The 19,472-nt window shown below is 37.0% G+C and overlaps 2 protein-coding genes and 1 long non-coding RNA gene across 3 annotated transcripts in view; 1 reads left to right on the top strand and 2 right to left on the bottom strand.

The window, feature by feature from the left end:
• The first annotated feature begins 1,499 nt into the window (after positions 1-1,499).
• Positions 1,500-8,146, top strand: ABRA (actin binding Rho activating protein). The gene is made up of 2 exons (XM_036436780.2): positions 1,500-2,218; positions 7,233-8,146. The coding sequence occupies exons 1-2, from the start codon at positions 1,554-1,556 to the stop codon at positions 7,708-7,710; spliced, it is 1,143 nt and encodes a 380-aa protein (XP_036292673.1). The 5' UTR covers positions 1,500-1,553; the 3' UTR covers positions 7,711-8,146.
• LOC118718198 lies at positions 5,962-7,279 on the bottom strand. The gene is made up of 2 exons (XR_004987714.2): positions 7,140-7,279; positions 5,962-6,290 (listed from the first exon to the last, which is right to left on the bottom strand). It is a non-coding gene; the product is annotated as an uncharacterized LOC118718198 (long non-coding RNA).
• Positions 8,147-14,685: 6,539 nt separating the features above from the next.
• OXR1 (oxidation resistance 1) overlaps positions 14,686-19,472 on the bottom strand; it is a 244,213-nt gene continuing 239,426 nt past the window's right edge. The window contains 1 exon segment of the mRNA XM_045581378.1: positions 14,686-16,574. Coding sequence (XP_045437334.1) covers positions 16,439-16,574 — 136 coding nt within the window. The 3' untranslated portion in view covers positions 14,686-16,438.

Raw genomic sequence — 19,472 nt, 5'->3', positions numbered from 1 at the left:
AGGGAATCTTAATAGGAACCAAGCAGTGTGCACGGCATCTCCATCCCAAGAAAGAATGCCAGAAACTTCGGGCTTCAAATTCAATCTTTGTCTGTAATGGTTTTCTTTCTTGTGATCGTTTCCCCTTAATTAATCAGGAGAGATTTAGGCTGTGCATTGTTGAAGCTCAGTCGCCGTTATCAGATAATGTTGAATTCTGAAAACACTTGGGACAGATTTCTAGATAGAGTAATAAAACCTCTCCCAAATTGTTATAATCCTAGGAGGCAAATGACCTCCATGACAAAAAAAAGAAAAAAAAAGAAAAAAAAAAAGACATTTAAAAAATATAGTGGCCTTACTATAAGAAGTAATTAACGTCCATACCTATTTGCACGATTTTTGACAGCCGTTTTCCATCAGTGCAGTTAACTGTGTGACAAGATTGGCGAAAAGGATATAGTATTCAAGTCTACAGAACTGCTGTATGAAACAAACATATTCACCTTACTTTAAGAACTTTCAGTGCTGAGCTCTGATCATTTTATGTGGTTAGTAGACATCACAGATGGTTCCTTTTCTATCCAACTGCCCTATCTATCCTGTCCTTTTTAAAAACCTGTATTTCAATCTTTGCTCTGAGAAATGAAAGAGTGGCTTTTTCTGCAAAGAAGGTTTTGTTATCAAAAACAAAAGGTCAGACAGGGGTTGCTTCTTATAGTATTCACTTATCTTTATATAACAAACAATTTGAAAAGACTGATTGTTATAAATAATCTATGAAATTCAATGTGTGTGTCAGATTAATGTAAAGATTTAAAAACTGATTGGATCAAAATGTTGACCATGGTCTTAATTTAATATGATTTGTTTATACAATAATTCAGACCTGGGACTGGAAAACATGACTACTACCATCCCCTTTATGTGGGCCTCAATGTTCTCATCTGGAAAATGAAGGTTGGATGAGGTGCCTTCTCGGGTCTGTATGGAATAGAGTTGAAGACAAAAGGAAAAGGCAACTTAGGATCTTTGCTCTCTAGGATGAAAAGAGGCAGACAGACCTGGGTTCAAATCTCAGATCTTATTTGCTTGAGGAAGTTAGACTTCATTGCACTCAGCTATGAAATGGGACGAAGCTATTTTGGGTGCTGATGAGGTTTAAATGAGAACACACCTATAATGTTCCTAGTACAACTTGTGCACATATTTTATGCTTCTATAAATGGTAGGACCATATTTTAAGGTCAAGGAAAACAAGGCTGAGCGCATGATCGATCTAGCAATTTCCACTCTGGCACCTGGAGAAGAAAGGGAGTGACAGATAGATCCCTGTCCTTTACCGGCAGAGATCCCTCTGCCGTGATGAAACCAGAGCCGTCAGGGTCTAAAAAAAGCACGCCATCAGGGGGAAGGCACCACATCTTGGCAAGAAATGCTTCACATACTTTCACCATCACCAAATTCTCTTCCCACCCCCACACCCTGCTCCTATTTAAAACCGAGGCACTCTGCTGGTCGCCACTCACTCTTCTTCGGGTGCCCAGGCTATCAGCACGGAAGAGAAGGGTAGCATGACTGCGGGAGAGAAAGGCAGGGAGGAGGGGCCAGCCAAGAGTGCCCTGCGGAAGGTACACAGGGCCACCCTGGTCATCAACTTGGCCCGAGGCTGGCAGCAGTGGGCAAATGAGAACAGCACCAAGCAGGCCCAGGAGCCCGCAGGCTGGCTGCCCGGAGGGACGCAGGACCCACCTCAAGACCCTAAACCGGTGACACATCCCACTCCCCACCAGAAAGCCCAGAGCGCCCCCCAGGCTCCCTCCCTGAAGCCAGCAGGGCCTGGGGAAGGACCGAGCTCAGGGCAGGCCTCGGAGGTCTCCCCGATCAGAAGGAAAGAGGTGACCAAAACCGTTGTCAGCAAAGCTTACGAGAGAGGAGGAGACGTGAGCCACCTCAGCCAGCGGTACGAGGATGGTGGCATAGCTGGCCCTGGGCAGCCCGAGGATGACATCGACAGGATCCTCCACAGCCACGGCTCCCCGACACGCAGGAGAAAGTGCACCAACCTGGTGTCCGAGCTGACCAAAGGCTGGAAGGAGATGGAGCAGGACGAGCCCAAGTGGAGGAGCGACAGCATAGACACGGAGGACAGCGGCTATGGAGGGGAGACGGAGGACAGGCCCGAGCAGGACGGGGAGCAGGTGGCCCCTGCCCGGATCAAAAGGCCCTTGCCCTCCCAGTAAGTGCATTCATCCTTGGGCTCCTCAGACTGCCATTGAGTCCCAGCCTGCTGTGGGAGCCCAGGGGACAGGGAGGTAGCAGGGAAGTCGGAGTGAGTCTCAGAGCCTGGCAGGCAGGGAGGGCCTGGGGGAAGGCATGCCCCCAGGACTAGAAGGGCAGTGCCCAGCTCAGACAAGGACCTCAGGGTAGAGCGCCTCCATTAGGCTGTCTTTCCTTTCCCTTTGAACTCAGCACTCAAGTGTTAGCCTCAACAAAAGTGGAACCACCAGAGAGGGGTGGTGTGTGCTTTGGGTAAAATTTTAAAATCAATTGCACAATGAGTAGCATATTGGCTTCTCTGTAGAGAAAAGTGCTTGCTGGTAGATTGATTTGCGAGACCTTTCCCTTGTCTCAAATCAATCAATTTTATCAGGGGTCACATCTCCCCCAATAGTGCCCATGGCGCACAGCTCCACATCTCATCAATAATCAGGTAGGGGGCTGCTATCTAATGAGAGCAAACTCTGAATTCAGACAGACCCAAGTTCAAATGCTAGCTCTACCCTGACTGTAGTTAATGACACTGTTTTACATGCTTGAAAGTGGCTAAGAGTAGATCTTAAATGTTCCACATACAAACACAACCCTGATTATTTCTCTAAGCCTATTTCCTCCTTTAAAGAAAAATCTTTGTTGTTGAAAGTATTAATATGTCCCCCTTTTTTTCCTTTGACCTCTTCTAGCCCGCACCCTTCGCTCCCCTTCCCAGCCTTCACCACACTATTGTCTGATAATGAAGAAACTAAAAAAAAAAAAAAGTTTGGATTAAATATTACTATATGCAATGAAATTATACCACATATGCATACAAGTCTTTGGTTATTTAGTATCTTCCCACCCACCCATCCCATCTTCCCTCTGAGATCATTTCCTCTTTTGTAAAATGATGGCAACAGTAATCTTTTGGGATCAATTCTACTGTAGTGAGAGAAGTGAAAGTAAGGCTGCCAAGTACTCAGCACAGTGCCTGCCATATATGCTCAATATATGAAAGCTGTTATTATTCATATAGATCCCATTATTTAAAAAAATATTTTTAAATTGATTTTAGAAAGAAAGGGAGAGGGAGAGATAGAAACATCAATGATGAGAGAGAACCATTGATAGGCTGCCTCCTGCCCGTCCCCTACTGGGGATCAAGCCCACAACCCAGGCACATGTCTTTGGCTGGAATTGAACCTAGGACCCTTCAGTCTGCAGGCCAATGCTCTATCCATTGAGCCAAACCAGCTATGGCTAGATTCCATTATTTAGCACTTATTTAAACTTTTAGGGGGAAAAGGCACCTGTAAACAAAGAGAAATGCTATTAAAGCTAGGTAATTCAAATACCACAATCCTAAAATATTTAGATGCTAAACACATAGACACACACACACACACACACACACACACACGTGTGTACACACACAGACTCATACTACCGCACTTATTCAGACAAGAAACACATGCTTTATTTTAAGACACTACTCCACCTCCACATACTAGCAAGTCAGGATATCTCACTCCACAACACAGGATATCCCAAAATGAGAAAAGCTGCTGATGTGATGAATGCCTTTAAACTAACTCCCTCTGGGAACAGTTAGAAGTGTAGGTGTGCTTTTCAAGTTTTATGAAACAACCAGAAACTAAAGAACAGAATTGGTTACCTAATTTGACAAAGAGCTGTCTTACAGTGTGTGTCTTTACAGGTATTTTGAAAGAATTAGAACTACTATATTGCAAACTTTCAAGAAAAAATGAAATGTCAAACAGATCACTTTAACAATCCCTTGTGCATTTAGTGTGCTCTTTGGGTATTTTACATGCTTTTCCCTTTTAACACTAATAATCCTATGAAGTATTACCCCGTTTTAGAAGGAGAGCACTGAAGCTTGGAGGGGAAGTTTACCTAGCAGGCTAGTGACAAAGCTGAGACATGCCTGTCTAAAATGCAATGCTTGCACATGGGGCCCACTGTCAGGCAGTGCCTTGAAGATGTGATCAGAGATTTGGATTTGTGCTCTACTTCTATTTAAATAGGAATTCATGATCAGAAATAACCATTCCACCAGAAATATGGGCTGTGTGTGATTGTGTGCTAGAAAGAGAATAGAGACCAACAGAATAAAGAGTGGGATTAGCACAGTGAAGAGCTTCCTGTTAGCACATTTGAATTGGCCAGAGGCAGGGAGTTGACAGCTGGGACCAATCTCCAATGCATGCACTCTCCTCTGGAATTTGTCTGAGCACTCTCCATATATTTATCAATTCAATCCTCACAACATTCTCATGGGTTTTGTTCATACTTAATAATTTACCCACATAATTATTGCACCAAAATGATAACATTGGTTCTCATATTCTCATCATGTAACCAATGAGCCACATTCACATAAGAAAGCATCACTCAAACTGATGTCATTTTTAAAGCTGACAGATAAGGAATACTTTTCAGAATTTATTTCAATGAATAAACTTAGACTTTCCAACAAAGAATGCTTATAATGCCTAAAAGAAATAGTTACCTTGCACATATCAGGACAGGGGAAATTTTTATTGGTCAAATATAAGGAAATTTGTTTATTGATAATGAAGAAACTAAAAAAAATAAGTTTGGATTAAATATTACTATATGCAATGTTGAATATTACTTTGCTTCTTATAAATTTATACTAGAATGTCTTCCTAAATCTCAGTCTCAACTATTATGCACATTTTTACTTAAAAATGAAAACAAAAACAAGATAAGCTGTATTTTATTCATATATTCACTGACCAAGAAGATACTTAAGACATAAGTCTTTCTAATCCTGATTTAAAACTGATATTTTAAGACTTTTTTAAAAACTGGAAAGACAAAAAGGATATAGAACGTTTGTGAGATAGAGAAAAATTTAATACTCATTAAGGTATATAGCTCCATTTAAAACTTCTTGCTTGTAGAACCAATTCATTTGTTTTCCTTCCCTCCTATTATTGGGAATTACAATTTGACAATATGACAAATACACATTAACATTTAGAAGGTGCTTTTTTAGAAGATAAATGTTTCTTCTTCATAGATTTATAATCTCACCAACCCCAATCTCTTTTCCAAATGACAGAATTTCATAACTCAGGGAATCTAAGTTCCTAATTGAAATTAGAAGAAAAAAAACTACTTCAAAGAATCAGAGACCAAGCTAAAATATGGTGAAATAAATGACCTCTGGATGCTGATCTGAAACTTTTCTTAATTTTTGCTTTCTCGAACTCAATCAGAGAAGGGGCCAAAATCTAAAATCCAGCCTAAATCGCGGGCCGAATGGTTTACTGAACAGTCATAAACTGTCATTGTGATGGAAACGCAGCAGAGTGCAGTGATGACAGCGCGGTGCGGGCCACATTGCAAGGCCTGGCGGGATGGATTTGGCCCGCGGGCCTTGTGTTTGACACATGTGCTCTAAATTATAAAATCAATATAATACCTAGATGAATTTTTTTTAAAGATGAAAAAAATCAATTATCATCTGGATATCAGCATAATTATTTCCAATTGTACATATGCCATTGATTCCTTCAGTCTGGTGCATGCACATTTTACACAGTTGAAATTATACCACATACTTAAATTTGTACTCTGATTACTTTCATGAATATCTTTTTCGTGCTTATTTGCTCTTTTTCTTCACATTACTGAATACCCAATAAGTAACTAAAACAGTGCCTGGCACACAGCAGATATCATAAATACTTTAATAAAGAATGGAAAAAATGTCTAAGTGCCGAGAAGCTCCTTAAAGGGAGGATGCGTTGTGTACCATACTGTAGGACAGAACTATAGCTGGGGCTCAGGAGACAAAAAGTATGAGTTAGTGAACAATGTTATTCTCTTCACTTTCTTCTGAGAATTTCCCAGCCTCAAATCAACTATGCATGACCTTTGGGCTCTGCAGGGATCCCTGGGACCATGTCATTGATTGCCATGGTCCCCAGGGCACAGGTGTTTGCTCTCCTTTGATAACGAGATCAGGCAGCCAACAGTCTGGGCAGCTGAACAGGGACAGTCTGTGGAGAAGGAGTAGATGGTGAGGACCAGCAGGGAAGAGAGAGAAACCCATTTCATTTTCAATGTGATGCAATTCCTACCACTTTTCCATTCATATATGATATTTTAAAGTTGTAATAATTGTGCATGGTTTTTTTTAATGCTGCTTTTCCACAGTTAACATTGTCATGTACTTTTGTCCGTGTGGCTACAAAGAATAGCAGTGTTATATGTAGCAGTGAATTCCTAGTTTGAATTCTATTTTAAGAGGGTAGGCCTTTGGGAAACATAAAGCCTGGGAATTGAGGAAAGTTCGCCCTCTAGTGCATATCGTTCCTCTTGCAAACAAAGCTAATTCACACACACTTATGCCAACCTATGCATCTATTAGCCTCCTGCATTTGAGTCAGCAGAGTTCAGGAGGCGAGTCTGTATAGTGAGGGATACCACATCTGAAACTGTTCCTGGGTTTTGAAAAGTAAATTGCACAGTTTGGGTAAGAGGGCTACTTAGTTCAGGCATGCCATGCTCCCGGAGCAAATTCAGTGCTGCTCTACCTCTCCCAGTCCGTTGAACGTCAGAGGGGACACTTTGCATATTAGGCCTCTATAGATATAAACTCATGATTCCAGTTCTAAAATGTTCTTAATATATAATTTAAGATTCATGTATCTGCATTACATTTGTATAAAGAAGCTTTTTTCTTCCAATAGTATTATTATTTTATGATGCTTAAAACCTTATTGTTATTTAGACAAAATAATCTAGAAGGACATACAACAAACTAAAAACAATTGTATTTTTTTTTCATTTCTAATTTCTTTGTATTATGTTTACATATTTTTATAATGAAAAAAAAAAAGGCTTACGTTATGATGCATATGTGCAGAAAGCACAGGAGAGAACACCTCTTGTGTGGTAAAATATCAGTCTGTTGATGCTTCTTGTTCTTTCTCCTTTAGGGCAAATAGATTTACAGAGAAACTCAACCGCAAGGCCCAACGGAAATGCAGTCAACTGCAGGACCTGAAAGGAAAATGGCAGCAGTGGGCTGATGAACACATACAATCCCAGAAGCTCAACCCTTTCAGTGAAGAATTTGATTATCAGCTGGCCATGTCCAACCGCCTCCACAAGGGAGACGAAGGCTACGGCCGGCCCAAGGAAGGAACCAAAACCGCCGAGAGGGCCAAGCGAGCGGAGGAACACATCCATCGGGAAATTATGGACATGTGCTTCATTATCCGCACAATGGCTCGCCACAGGCGTGATGGCAAGATCCAGGTCACTTTCGGAGATCTTTTTGACAGATATGTTCGTATTTCAGATAAAGTGGTGGGCATACTCATGCGTGCCAGAAAACATGGACTGGTGGACTTCGAAGGAGAGATGCTATGGCAAGGCCGAGACGACCATGTTGTGATTACTCTGCTAGAGTGAACCTTCAACAGCAAAAGCCAAACCTGGCCCACTAATGTCTTAATGCGAAATGCTAACTTAGTCGAATTAAAATGCAAACTGTTCTGTAATAAGTAGGAAATATTAAACAATTTTTACATGAATGACTTCTGGGTATTCTATTTCTGAGGATGTTTGGAGATTTTTGAGGAAGCACAAGCATTTGAAATTCTACTTATCCTTTTAGGCAATAATATTTGGCTATTAATTGCAGACATTATTATAGATCGTTAATGAAATAATTACTACATCTAAGAAGAGCGCTGAGTTTAGGTACTTATCAGCAGTACATATTATGCCATTTTTCAGGAGAAAAAAAAAAGAATTCCATTAAGTTTGGCAAAACAAATCTTAAACTTTTCTAAGCTTGACTTTGTATATTATTTTAATCATAGCATCACTTACAAAATAGACACACGCACAAAATTAAGATTTCAAATAAAGTAATGAAATTGCTCAAATTTCTCTGAGGGCTTCGTATGGTTTAATAGGTTTCTACAGTTAGCCATGCCTTTGTCATTTGTGCAAATCACATGAAAACATACATCACTGGTGGTCTTGGAACCAACCAATAGGGAAGGTGGTTTTGTTCACTTTCACTATAAAAATAAAAGAGATGAGAGATCTGATTTACCTGCCCTAGGAGGACTTCTTGGAGAAGTTTATTTTTTCTCAAAATTGTAATATGCTACTTACATTTATGTCAACATATAATAAAGTAGTACAGAAAATTCTACAATAAAGTAGAATGTTTATGTACCTTTTCTTCATACTCTGATAAACTTTATAAAATATCTGAAAATTATGAAACAGCAATATTAGACCTGCCACAGTGAAATAGTTTAATATGCCAAAGAAATATTTGACATTAATCAGCTACTTCTCATTTTTTTCTCAGATTTTATATCCTTTATATAATTATAAAAATAAGCTGAAAATATGTGATTGCAATTTTTACTAAATTCAATAAAAATTACTAAATTATATAGACTTTGGTGTTAAATACAGAAATTACTGCCAAATTATGACCTCAAAATAATAGATTCATAATTGTTAAATATTAGGTTTACTATAGGTATGGATTAAATTACTATAGGAGTTAATTTTCATGTATGATTCTTTTCTTTTTTTTTAAAATATATTTTATTGATTTTGTACAGAGAGGAAGGGAGAGAGAGAGAGAGTTAGAAACATCGATGAGAGAGAGTCATCGATCAGCTGCCTCTTGCACACCCCCTACTGGGGATATGCCCGCAACCAAGGTACATGCCCTTGACCGGAATCGAACCCGGGACCCTTCAGTCCCCAAGCCGACGCTCTATCCATTGAGCCAAACCGGTCCCGGCTCATGTATGATTCTTTTAAAATCAAAGTTCCAATAACTTCTTAAAGAAGGCTTGTACATTTCTCTTTATATATAATTTAATATAATTTGTAATTTAACAAATGACCAATATTTCTAAGTAGAATTTTATCTAAGATGTATACTTCTATCATAACCATAAACCAATGTCAAAATTCTAAGATATGGTACAAGAATAAGAGACATTTTCTTGTATTACCTGTTGCGTTTAGAATATTTTTACTACATGTTTGGAATACATCAAAATTATACAGTGCAGCTTGGGTTACTTCTAGCTATCAGTGGTACATTTAGACCAATTCTTTAAGTTTCCTCATATTCACTCTGGACAATACTAATTTGTGTAGGCACTGACACAGATTCTTCAAAGTTCAATCTGTTGAATTTGAGGAAGGAATTACTGGTAAAAAAAAAGTCTTCTCAGAGAGCTTACATTACTAATACTCTTCTGAATAAGGTGTGGCTGTGAAGTCAGAAAGCTAGCTTCCTGAGGAAAATGACTGCAATGAGACAGATTTTTATCTTAAAAATCCCATGATAGAAAAAACCAGTGGAAAATTTAGTGGGGGGTCGGGAGGAGGAGGGAGTAGAACTCAGAGGACAAACTAATGCAAGTCCTTATCCTATCTCCACGGTCAGCAAACTGCGGCTTGCAAGCCACATGCGGCTCTTTGGCCCCTTGAGTGTGGCTCTTCCACAAAATACCAAGACCTGCATGAGTTTATTTGAAGAAGTGGTATTAGAAGTTTAAAAAATTTGGTTCTCAAAAGAAATTTCAATCATACTGTTGATATTTGGCTCTGTTGACTAATGAGTTTGCCCACCATTGTCCTATCTAATAGAGGGAATATGCTAATCAACCCTCATGCCATCATAAACATGGTAGTATTCACAGCCAATAAGGGAATATGCTAATTAACTGCCCCATCCTCAGAAATGGTGGCACCCACAGCCAATAAGGAGGGAATATGCTAATTAACTGCCCAGCCCTCAAAGATGGCGGTGCCCAGTCCCATCAGCCCTGCCAGGGCAGCAGGCAGGTGCGCTGCAAGGCTGGACCTCCCCAAGGCGAGCCCAGCCACTCCACACACCTGCCTCCAGTCCTCTAGTACCCTCAGCCCTCCCAGTTGGCCAGGGCCTGCAGGAGGCGCAGGCAAGTTTTGGATGGTAGCTGCCCAGCCAACCAGGGCTGTTTGAGGCTGCTGGCAATGGCAGCAGCAGAGGTGATGGGGCGTCACCTCCCACCACTGAGGGCTCCCAAACTGAGGGGGCAGGCTGGGTTGAGGGACCCACTCCCTCCAGTGCATGAATTTTCATGCACCAGAACTCTAGGATATATATTTTGAAAATAGGGATGGGTGGAAATAAATTAAAAGAGAAAGAAGAAAGTTCTGTAGAGATTGGATTTTGGAAACTTTTCAATATACAAAAAGTAAAATTAAACAAATGAATAGAAAAAATGAAAATTGAATACAAAAATAACCATAATTCTATTTCAAATGATTAAAATAAGTGCACAGGAAGGAAAAGAAATATACATAACTTTTGAATATAGAGACAAAAAAAGCTGCCAAGAAATGCTAAAATCTAATTTTGTTTGTGAGGGTATGGGTGTACAATTCTGAAACTATAATGTGTCTTAAATGAAGAAAAGGAGTAAATATTACTGATGTCCTCACTGTGGGAGAAGATATACAGACATGGAGAGGAAAGATGAGGAAGAAGCTGTGATGCTGAACTGGTTAGAAGTATCAGTGTGCATTTGTCATATGTGCATTTATTTCCTACCTCTGTTTATGGAGAGGCCCTACAAGCAATGCCACCCCAGCAGCAACACACTAACATCCAGATTTCAAAATGCCATTCTCCTTAAAAGAGAAAACATGTCTACTTGGAGAAATGACTAATTCTAGGATTGGGTTATAGAAAGTATAGTTAAGTTTGGAATATCATATTGCACCAGAAGCAAGCAAGGTTCAAAGACATGAAGAAATGCACAGAAGCCAGCTACTGGGGTTCTCATCTGTTAATTCTAAGGCACAAAGAGATTATTCAAGACTTTGAATTAAGGAAAGGAGCCCACTAGTCACACAAATAACAGACATTGTTTTTTAAAAAAAACTAACCTCATTTTTAAAATCCTCAACCAAGGACATGCCTAAACTAGCAGTTGGACTTATCTTGAGGGGTCCCAGATTGGAGAGGGTGCAGGGTGGGCTAAGGAACATCCCCCTCCCCGCAATGAACGAATTTTGTGCACTGGGCCTCTAGTAATATTCTTTTTATTTTATTTTTTATTTTATTGATTTCTTACAGAGAGGAAGGTAGAAGGACAGAGAACCAGAAACATCGATGAGAGAGAAAACATCGACCAGCTGCCTCTTGCACACTCCCTACTGGGGATGTGCCCGCAAACAATGTACATGCCCTTGACGGGAATCGAACCTGGGACCTTTCAGTCAGCAGACCGACGCTCTACCACTGAGCCAAACTGGTTTCAGCAGATATTCTTAAATGATGAGAAAAGGAAAGCTCTTCCTTATAGTAAATGCCAAATAATAAATGTGTTGGGAATAAAAGAAAATGATTTTACAATAATTTTGGTAATTCAGATAAGAATCCTCAATAGGTATCAAAAACATTGTGAAAAGTTAGTGAAAAAGAGTATCTATGATATCAAAGTATCTTCCTGCACATTCCTTATTACAAAAGGAAACATGATAGCAGTGGAGAAACATGGTGTACACTTTCTTGATCAACTAATGGAAGATATCACCAATGAAGGGATAAACATAAGTCCTAATATGATGCAGAGGGCAGAACATCGCTTCTGTGGTTTTGCTGCCAAAAATGCGTAACCTAAATTTAAATATAGGAAAAATTCAGACAAACCCGCACTGAACTTTTGCAGGTTGAAAATAAAATAGAATTAAATGCAACGAAGAATACTGGATTGAATCATGGATCAGAAAAAATAACGATTTAAAGGATATTATTAGAACCACTGGTGAAATCTTAAAATGGACTCAATGATACTATTATGTTAAATTTCCTGAATTTGATCTTTGTATACTTACTAGTAAAGGATAAAAAAAAGAATATCCTTGTCTTTAGGAGATACCTGCAAATGTTTGATAAATGGCTTAATAGAGTTATTAGTCTCAGCAAAATAATAGGTGAGTGGGTGTGTGGAGAAATGGGGGAGATGCTGGGGAAAGGAGAAAAGAAAGAAAATAGTTCTATAAACATTCTAGTATGTATCTTTTGGTGAACAAATAATATACATTACTGTTAGGTACATACCAAGGAATTAAATTTGCTGGTCAAATTCTCACCTTTAGTATATAGTTCCAAAACAGTATTCCAAAGTACTTTACCTTCACATTTCCTTTTAAAATAGTTTTGGCTATTTTAATATTCTTAGGAATTGCCAGTCTTCTGCCTTTTCTTCTGAACTTCTTTGTAGTCATTTATACACTGTGTATGAGACCTTCATTAAATCTGCGTATTACAAAAATCTTTCATTCTGTTGGTTACTTTTCAACTTTGTATTTTTTGATAAAAAGCTCTTAAAATTGTAATGTAGCATATAATTTTATCCTTTGTGTTCCATTGAAAAAATGTGTATTCTAAGATCATGATGATATTTTTCTATATTTTAAATGAAATAGCATTATTGTTTTACCTAAGGATATGTAAGTTGTAATTAATTTTTGTATGTGCTGTGAGGTCAACTTTTTTATTCCAGACATCCAATCAATTCAGTGCCATTTATTGAAAAAAAATCTTCTCCATTAAGTAATCTTTTAAAAAATTCAGAAAACATTATGTAATATCCTTTGTTTTAAAGTCCATTTTATCAGATACATTGCTAAATACTAGTATTGCTCCCTCAGCTTTTTTCCCCCTTTCTACTTGCATAAAATATCTTTTTCCCATCCCTTTACTCTTAGTCTGCATCTTTCATTCTGAGGTAGCTCTATTGGAGTCACATATAGAGAGGTCTTGCTTTCTTATCCATATGTATGTTTTCTATTCCATTCAGCCACCCTAAGTCTTTTGATTAGAGGATTGGACCTATTTACATTTAAAGTAATTATTGATAGGTATAAAACTGTTCTGGATTTTTTTTTTTTTACAAGGACTGTTAACTTTTGGTATTGTCAAGCTAGCTTGAAAATAATAAGTTCTCCCTTTTCTTAGTACTTTCAAAGAGTTTATCTAAGACTGATACTTTTAGAATTACCCCGTAGAACCATATGAGTTGCGGAATTTTTTTGTGGGAAGGCTTTTCCTTTCTTTAACAGTCAATTTCTGTAATGTAAAAATTATAATTTATATTGGTCAGGTTTAATAAGTTATTTTGTAAAACATTTTCCTACTTCATCTACACTGTCAAGTTTATTGATGCAAAATTATTCACAATACCCTTTCTCTTTAAGGTCTACAGGCTCTTTACTGATGTCTCCTTTTAAATTCTTAATAATTGTAACTTTTTCTTTATCTTATTAGACTTACACTTTTATTATTCTCAGTTTTGTTTCATATGTTTTAAATGTTATTGATTTCTGCTCATAACTTTATTTTGTCTTACCTTCTATTTTCATTAGGTTTAATTTGTTGTTCTTCTAGCTTCTTGTGTTGGAAGCGTAGAGTCTTTTCTTCTACATGTCATTTAATGTTTCTATATACCAAAAATCTATTTGAAGATTTCTCTCTTTTTATTCAGTCTACAATCTTCAAAGGCATAGCATACATAGGATATGGCTTCAACATCTACCTATATGTTGTTGCTTTAAACTTTTTTTCATCAGAACAGAGTATTAAATCCCCCCTAAAATCTATTTAATTTCTCACATCATACAAACAGAAGGTCCATAGTAACCTACCTGCTTTTTTCTCCTTTCTGTGTATCACCCAACTTGACAAATAATATACCCAGTTTCTAAGTAAAAAAACCAGACAACTATCCTTAACTCTTCGGATATCCAATACCAAATCCTGTTTATTCTAATTCCTAAATCTCTTTCTAATCCATGCCTCCTTCTTTAATTACCATTGTTATTAATCTTCTTCAGGCTTTAATATTTTCCCTCTGGTCTTTACAATGGGACTTGTCTCTAGTTTTTCTCTTTACCAATCTGTTTTTCAAAGATCTTCATGAAGTGAAAATTTGATTATGTGATTCCTACACTCAAATTTTTTTACTCATACAAGATTAAAAAAATTTAATTTCTTGGCCCTGCACACAACAAACCTCTTTATGACATTAATCATACCTTGCTATGCATTCCTCTTCATAAAAGAAAACGACATAATTTTAAAATATTAAATGACTTGTACTTCTCCACATGCCAAATGCCTGTTACTTCCCAGTTTTAAAACTGGGTTGCTCCCTTTACTTGAATGCATCCCTCCATCACTGCTATCAGCACCACCATCACTAGCACCACCATCAGTCATCAACACCAATATAATAACCACCACCATCACCTCCATCATTAGAAACATTTTTATATCTAAAAGATAGTGATATGATCAATCAGATTTCTTAATATGAAAATAAATTGGTTTTCAATAAATCCAAACTCAAATTTATATTTATATATTTAATTTTATTTGGTATACACCACTATGACCTTATTGTAATTTAAATCCAATCAGGATTTTTTTTTAGTATTAGTCAACTCCACAAAGACAATAATACTGCTGTGGAAGACCAAATGGGGGGAAACCCAATATATTTATTTACAATTCCCTATTTGTAAACACTTAATCTATATACTATTAAGTTATAATGAGAGAGCTTTACATAGACAAGAAAATGATGCCCTGCATTTCTATTCATATTCAGCAATAGCATATTAAATAGAACATTTTCTTTTCCATTAGCATTATGCTTTTTTAAGGTAATTATCTAAATTTTCAAAAGATCTAAATATATTTAAGTGCTATACAACTAAAACTACTAAGCCAACATATTTGGCTTATAATTTCATTTTTAGAATAATTTAAAGTGCTATAAGCAACCTGGCAATCCATACTTTCTATAAGAACAAAACTACCTTTAAACATTAATTTACAAGATAATATACACTGTTTATCTGGAATAGCTGAAATTTCAGCACAAAGTCACTGTCACATGTATAACAGCAGGATTCTGTTTGCATAACATGAAGCTTTAAAATTAACTGATAAATTATTGCCATAATGGCTTATTATTGGCTTCCTACAAAAGAGGATAAGAACTATTAGTATATTCTATCTTATTATTTTTTTTTTTGAGGTCACTTGACAGTAAGTTTGCATATTCAACAAGTCTACTGAGTTACAATTGTCTACTATTATCATTGCCCTTTTATAACAGCAAATGCTAATGGTAACTAATAACTAAAAAAAAAAATAAAAAATAAAAAATAAAGTTTTGTTTTTCCCTTTGAACAGAAACCTATGTTTTGGGAGTTGGTGTGCAATAAGGCTAAACAACAGAACTATAAAACAGTATACCTGACACAAATGTTGAAGAAATATGCAGCTGTTTTGTAGTTTTATACGTACAATACTCTGCTAAGCTATAAATATATAAGTAGACTATTTTCTTGCCTGATATATTAAATCCAGTAGAATCATCTAGTTCTCATTCTCCTTTGCAATTTTATAATTATCAGTTAATTCAATGATGAAAGCATATGCCCAAACCTGCAGATCATGTACACTATAGTCTATTTCAACCAGAATTCTCCTCAAATTTCATTTTTATTAAAATGAAATTGAGAGTATCTGCAAAATTAATAAAGAGAATGTTGTAGTGTGAACTAAAACTAGAACTCAGTGGTCCATAAAATATGCATTATTTTGGCATGTGTTTTTTCCTTCTTAAGAATGACTAAGTTTAGCATGTTCAAAATTCATCTGTGCCAACCTCATAGATACAACAGCATCTAGTCTTCATTCCCTTAATGCCCCAATTAGATTGATCTAGTTAAACAATATAGTTTTCAAATAAGAAACCAAAATAGGTTCAACAAAAGAGCACCATCCTTTTAGGAGACTGAGATAACATAGACTGTAGATGAGGTGGTCACTATGATCAAAATGCTGCCATAATTCTGACAAAGCCCAAGCTTTTATACTGCATGGACCTATAACCATGGTCTAACTTAAAGAACTCTGGGACAGAAAACATGATTTTAAAAATAAGTTCCAAAATTATAACTGTAATAAATGGTGATATGGACTAATTTTAAAGCATGAGTAACATGTTACATTGTATTGCTTCTTGAACTTCCCAAAATTTATCCATGTCAGGTTTGGGCCATTATCCTGCTAAGACAGAGAGCATTATGTTTATTCAAAAGCCCAGATTTCAATGTCTTGGATGAAGAAATCTTCCTTCTTAGAAAGTGTCTTATTCCCAAACGTTTTACAGGAATGGCTTCTTCCATGGTAGAGATCTCCATCAAGCCAAAGGGCAAATTCTCCCCTGCAATACATAAAATAGTTTTTAACAATAATCTCTTATAACTAAAAAAAAAATAATAATAATAAGTAAATAAAATCAAATTTTGTTTCCCCCCCCCCACTTTTAAACAGGAAACTTATACCTCGAGTTGTAAAATAATAATTGCAGAGGTTGTAAAATAATTTAAATGAGACATTTCAATATTCAACAACTCAAGTTCATATCCAATTATACAATCACTATTACTATAGAGATCAGGAAATAAAATGAAGCTCTAAAATTAACTTCAATATATTAGGTCTAGTAATAATTAATGTCGTTTTCTAATACTTTTTAAAATCTAATTTATTTAAACAATACAACAAAATTTAATCAACAATATAGTTGCCGTTGTTTTCTACTACTTGTGCCCAACGCTCAGGAAGCATTTTAATCCCTCTGTTGTAAAATTCTTGTGATTTTGATGCAAAAAATTCGGTCACTGCATTTTTGAGGCATTCTTCATTATTAAATTTTTTTCCAAGAAGAAAGTTTTGCAAAGAACGAAACAAATGGCAATCGGAAGGGGCAATATCAGGAGAATATGCAGGTTGAGGGAGAACTTCCCATTCCAACTGGCACAGTTTTTCAGCAGTGATTCTTGCAGTATGCGGTCGTGCGTTATCGTGGTGAAGAATTACGCCCTTCCGATTAATCAGCGCGGGTTCTTTTTCTCTTAAAGCTTGGGCTAACCTTTCCAATTGGGCACTATACACTGCACTTGTAATGGTTTGGTTAGATGGTAAAAGTTCATAATGAAGAATTCCTTTAAAATTCCACCAAGCACACAATATCACTTTTTTCGCATGCAAGTCAGGTTTTGGCGTGGGCTGCGGAGCCTCATTTTTGTCCAACCATTGAGGCCGCCTTTTCAAATTAACATACAGCACCCATTTTTCATTTCTGGTGACAATTTGCTCTAAAAACGGCAAACGGTTTTGACGAGAGAGGAGCGAACTGCAAATTGTGACTCTTTGATTACGGTTGTTGTCGGTCAACTCATGAGAACCCATTTTCCAAACTTTTGGACTTTGCCAAGTGCACGCAATTGATTGGAAATTGTTTTTTGTGAACAATTTAAAGTTGTCGCAAGCTCTTGTTGGGTAATTTGAGGATTTTGCACCAAAAGAGCTTGAAGAGCTTCTTGATCAAAATTGGACACATGGCCTCGACCACTCTTGTCATCTAACGAAAAATTTCCCTCGCGAAATTTCTCAAACCAACGTTGGCATTTTCTGGCACTAACTGCATCTTGACCAAGAGCACTACAGATGTTTTTTGCAGCCTCACTTGCTTTTCTTCCTAATTGGAACTCGTAAAGCATGCAGTGCCGAATATGCTCTTCATCCACCATCTTCTTAGCCCTAGTTTTGCAACAAAAACCAAACCAAACACAAACTTTTTCAAGCAAAACTTGTTAATTGCACTTCACACGTTCTGTAGATACCACGTGTTTGAAGGTTTTGTCAATACAAGTCAACGCCAAGCAAGATTTTAAACGAATGTTTAAAAACGACATTAATTATTACTAGACCCGATAATTAACTTTTGAGACAAGTATGGCTGTTATTCTTTGCCTGATATTGTGGGTTTCTCTTTAGCTCTACGGTTTTACTATACAAGCTGGGACAAAAATAGGTTTATAGTTGTTTGTATTTAAGGTAATACAATACTTAATAGATAATCATGTAAGAATAAACTCTGGCCTAGTCGGTATGGCTCAGTGGTTGAGATGGACCCATGAATCAGGAGGTTACTGGTACGATTCTCAGAGCACATGCCTGGGTTGAGGACTCAATCTCCAGTAGTGAGTTGTGCAGAAGGCAACCAGCTGATGCTTCTCTCTCATCAATGTTTCTCTCTCTCCCTCTTTCTGAAATAAAAAAAAAAATTTAAAAAAGAATAAACTGTTTTGTGTACACACAACTATAAACCTACTTTTCCGAATGGTATATTTATAATCTTCCCTGTTAATTATTTCATAACAAAGTCAACCAAAAATAAGTGATGAAAAAGATTTTCCAGTAATGTATACTGTAATTTGTATAATGCTAAAAACAAAAAACAAACAAACAAAAAACTATGCAAAACCACAATGCTTGACCTGGTTAGACAGTTTGCAACATGACCCTATTGTTAAGAAAAACAACAACTAGCCGAGACTGGTTTGGCTCAATGGATAGAGCGTCGGCTTGGGGACTGAAGGGCCCGGGTTCGATTCTGGTCAAGGGCATGTACCTTGGTTGTGGGCACATCCCCAGTAGGGGGTGTGTAAGAGGCAGCTAACTGATGACTCTCTCTCATCAATGTTTCTAACTCTCTATCTCTCTCCCTTCCTCTCTGTACAAAATCAATAAAAAATATATTAAAAAAGAAAAAGAAAAAAGAAAAACAACAACTAAACCAAACTAAATCCTCACAGTACAAAGTTAAGAACAGCTTTAAAAATTTGGGCCTCTGCAGCACAGACCAGTAGATCATATGGAGTGAGACTACTCACTACTCTGGCTTAACACTGAGAAATTCCTGAGAAATACAGAGTAGGCAAAAGTAGGTTTACAGTTGTGAGTAGACCAAACATAGTTTATTATTGTGTTATTATTTATTAATTGTTGCATTTTTATTATATGAACAACTATAAACCTATTTTTGCTCACCTTGTATTTAATATGAGTCGCTAGAGGCATAAAGTTATACATTATCGAAAATAAAATGTGGGGTTAAAATGAAGGGTTCAATCTCTAATTCACTGCTAGGAAATGCTAGACTTGAGTTGCTCAAGGTCCCACATGTAATGTATGTTGAAGCTGGAATCTGAATTGGATCTATCTGACTCCAAAGCCGACATTTAGTCTATCACCATCATGATTTTGATTTCTT

The sequence above is a fragment of the Pipistrellus kuhlii genome, unplaced genomic scaffold (genome assembly GCF_014108245.1).
Source record: "Pipistrellus kuhlii isolate mPipKuh1 unplaced genomic scaffold, mPipKuh1.p scaffold_m20_p_14, whole genome shotgun sequence".
Classification (NCBI taxonomy): Eukaryota; Metazoa; Chordata; class Mammalia; order Chiroptera; family Vespertilionidae; genus Pipistrellus; species Pipistrellus kuhlii.
This window is presented reverse-complemented; position numbering and strand designations above follow the sequence as displayed.

Coding starts and splice junctions, on each gene's coding strand:
- ABRA (XM_036436780.2), top strand. CDS start 1,554: ATGACTGCGGGAGAGAAAGGCAGGGAGGAGGGGCCAGCCAAGAGTGCC. Junction 2,219..7,232: donor AAAAGGCCCTTGCCCTCCCA/GTAAGTGCATTC, acceptor TTTCTCCTTTAG/GGCAAATAGATTTACAGAGA.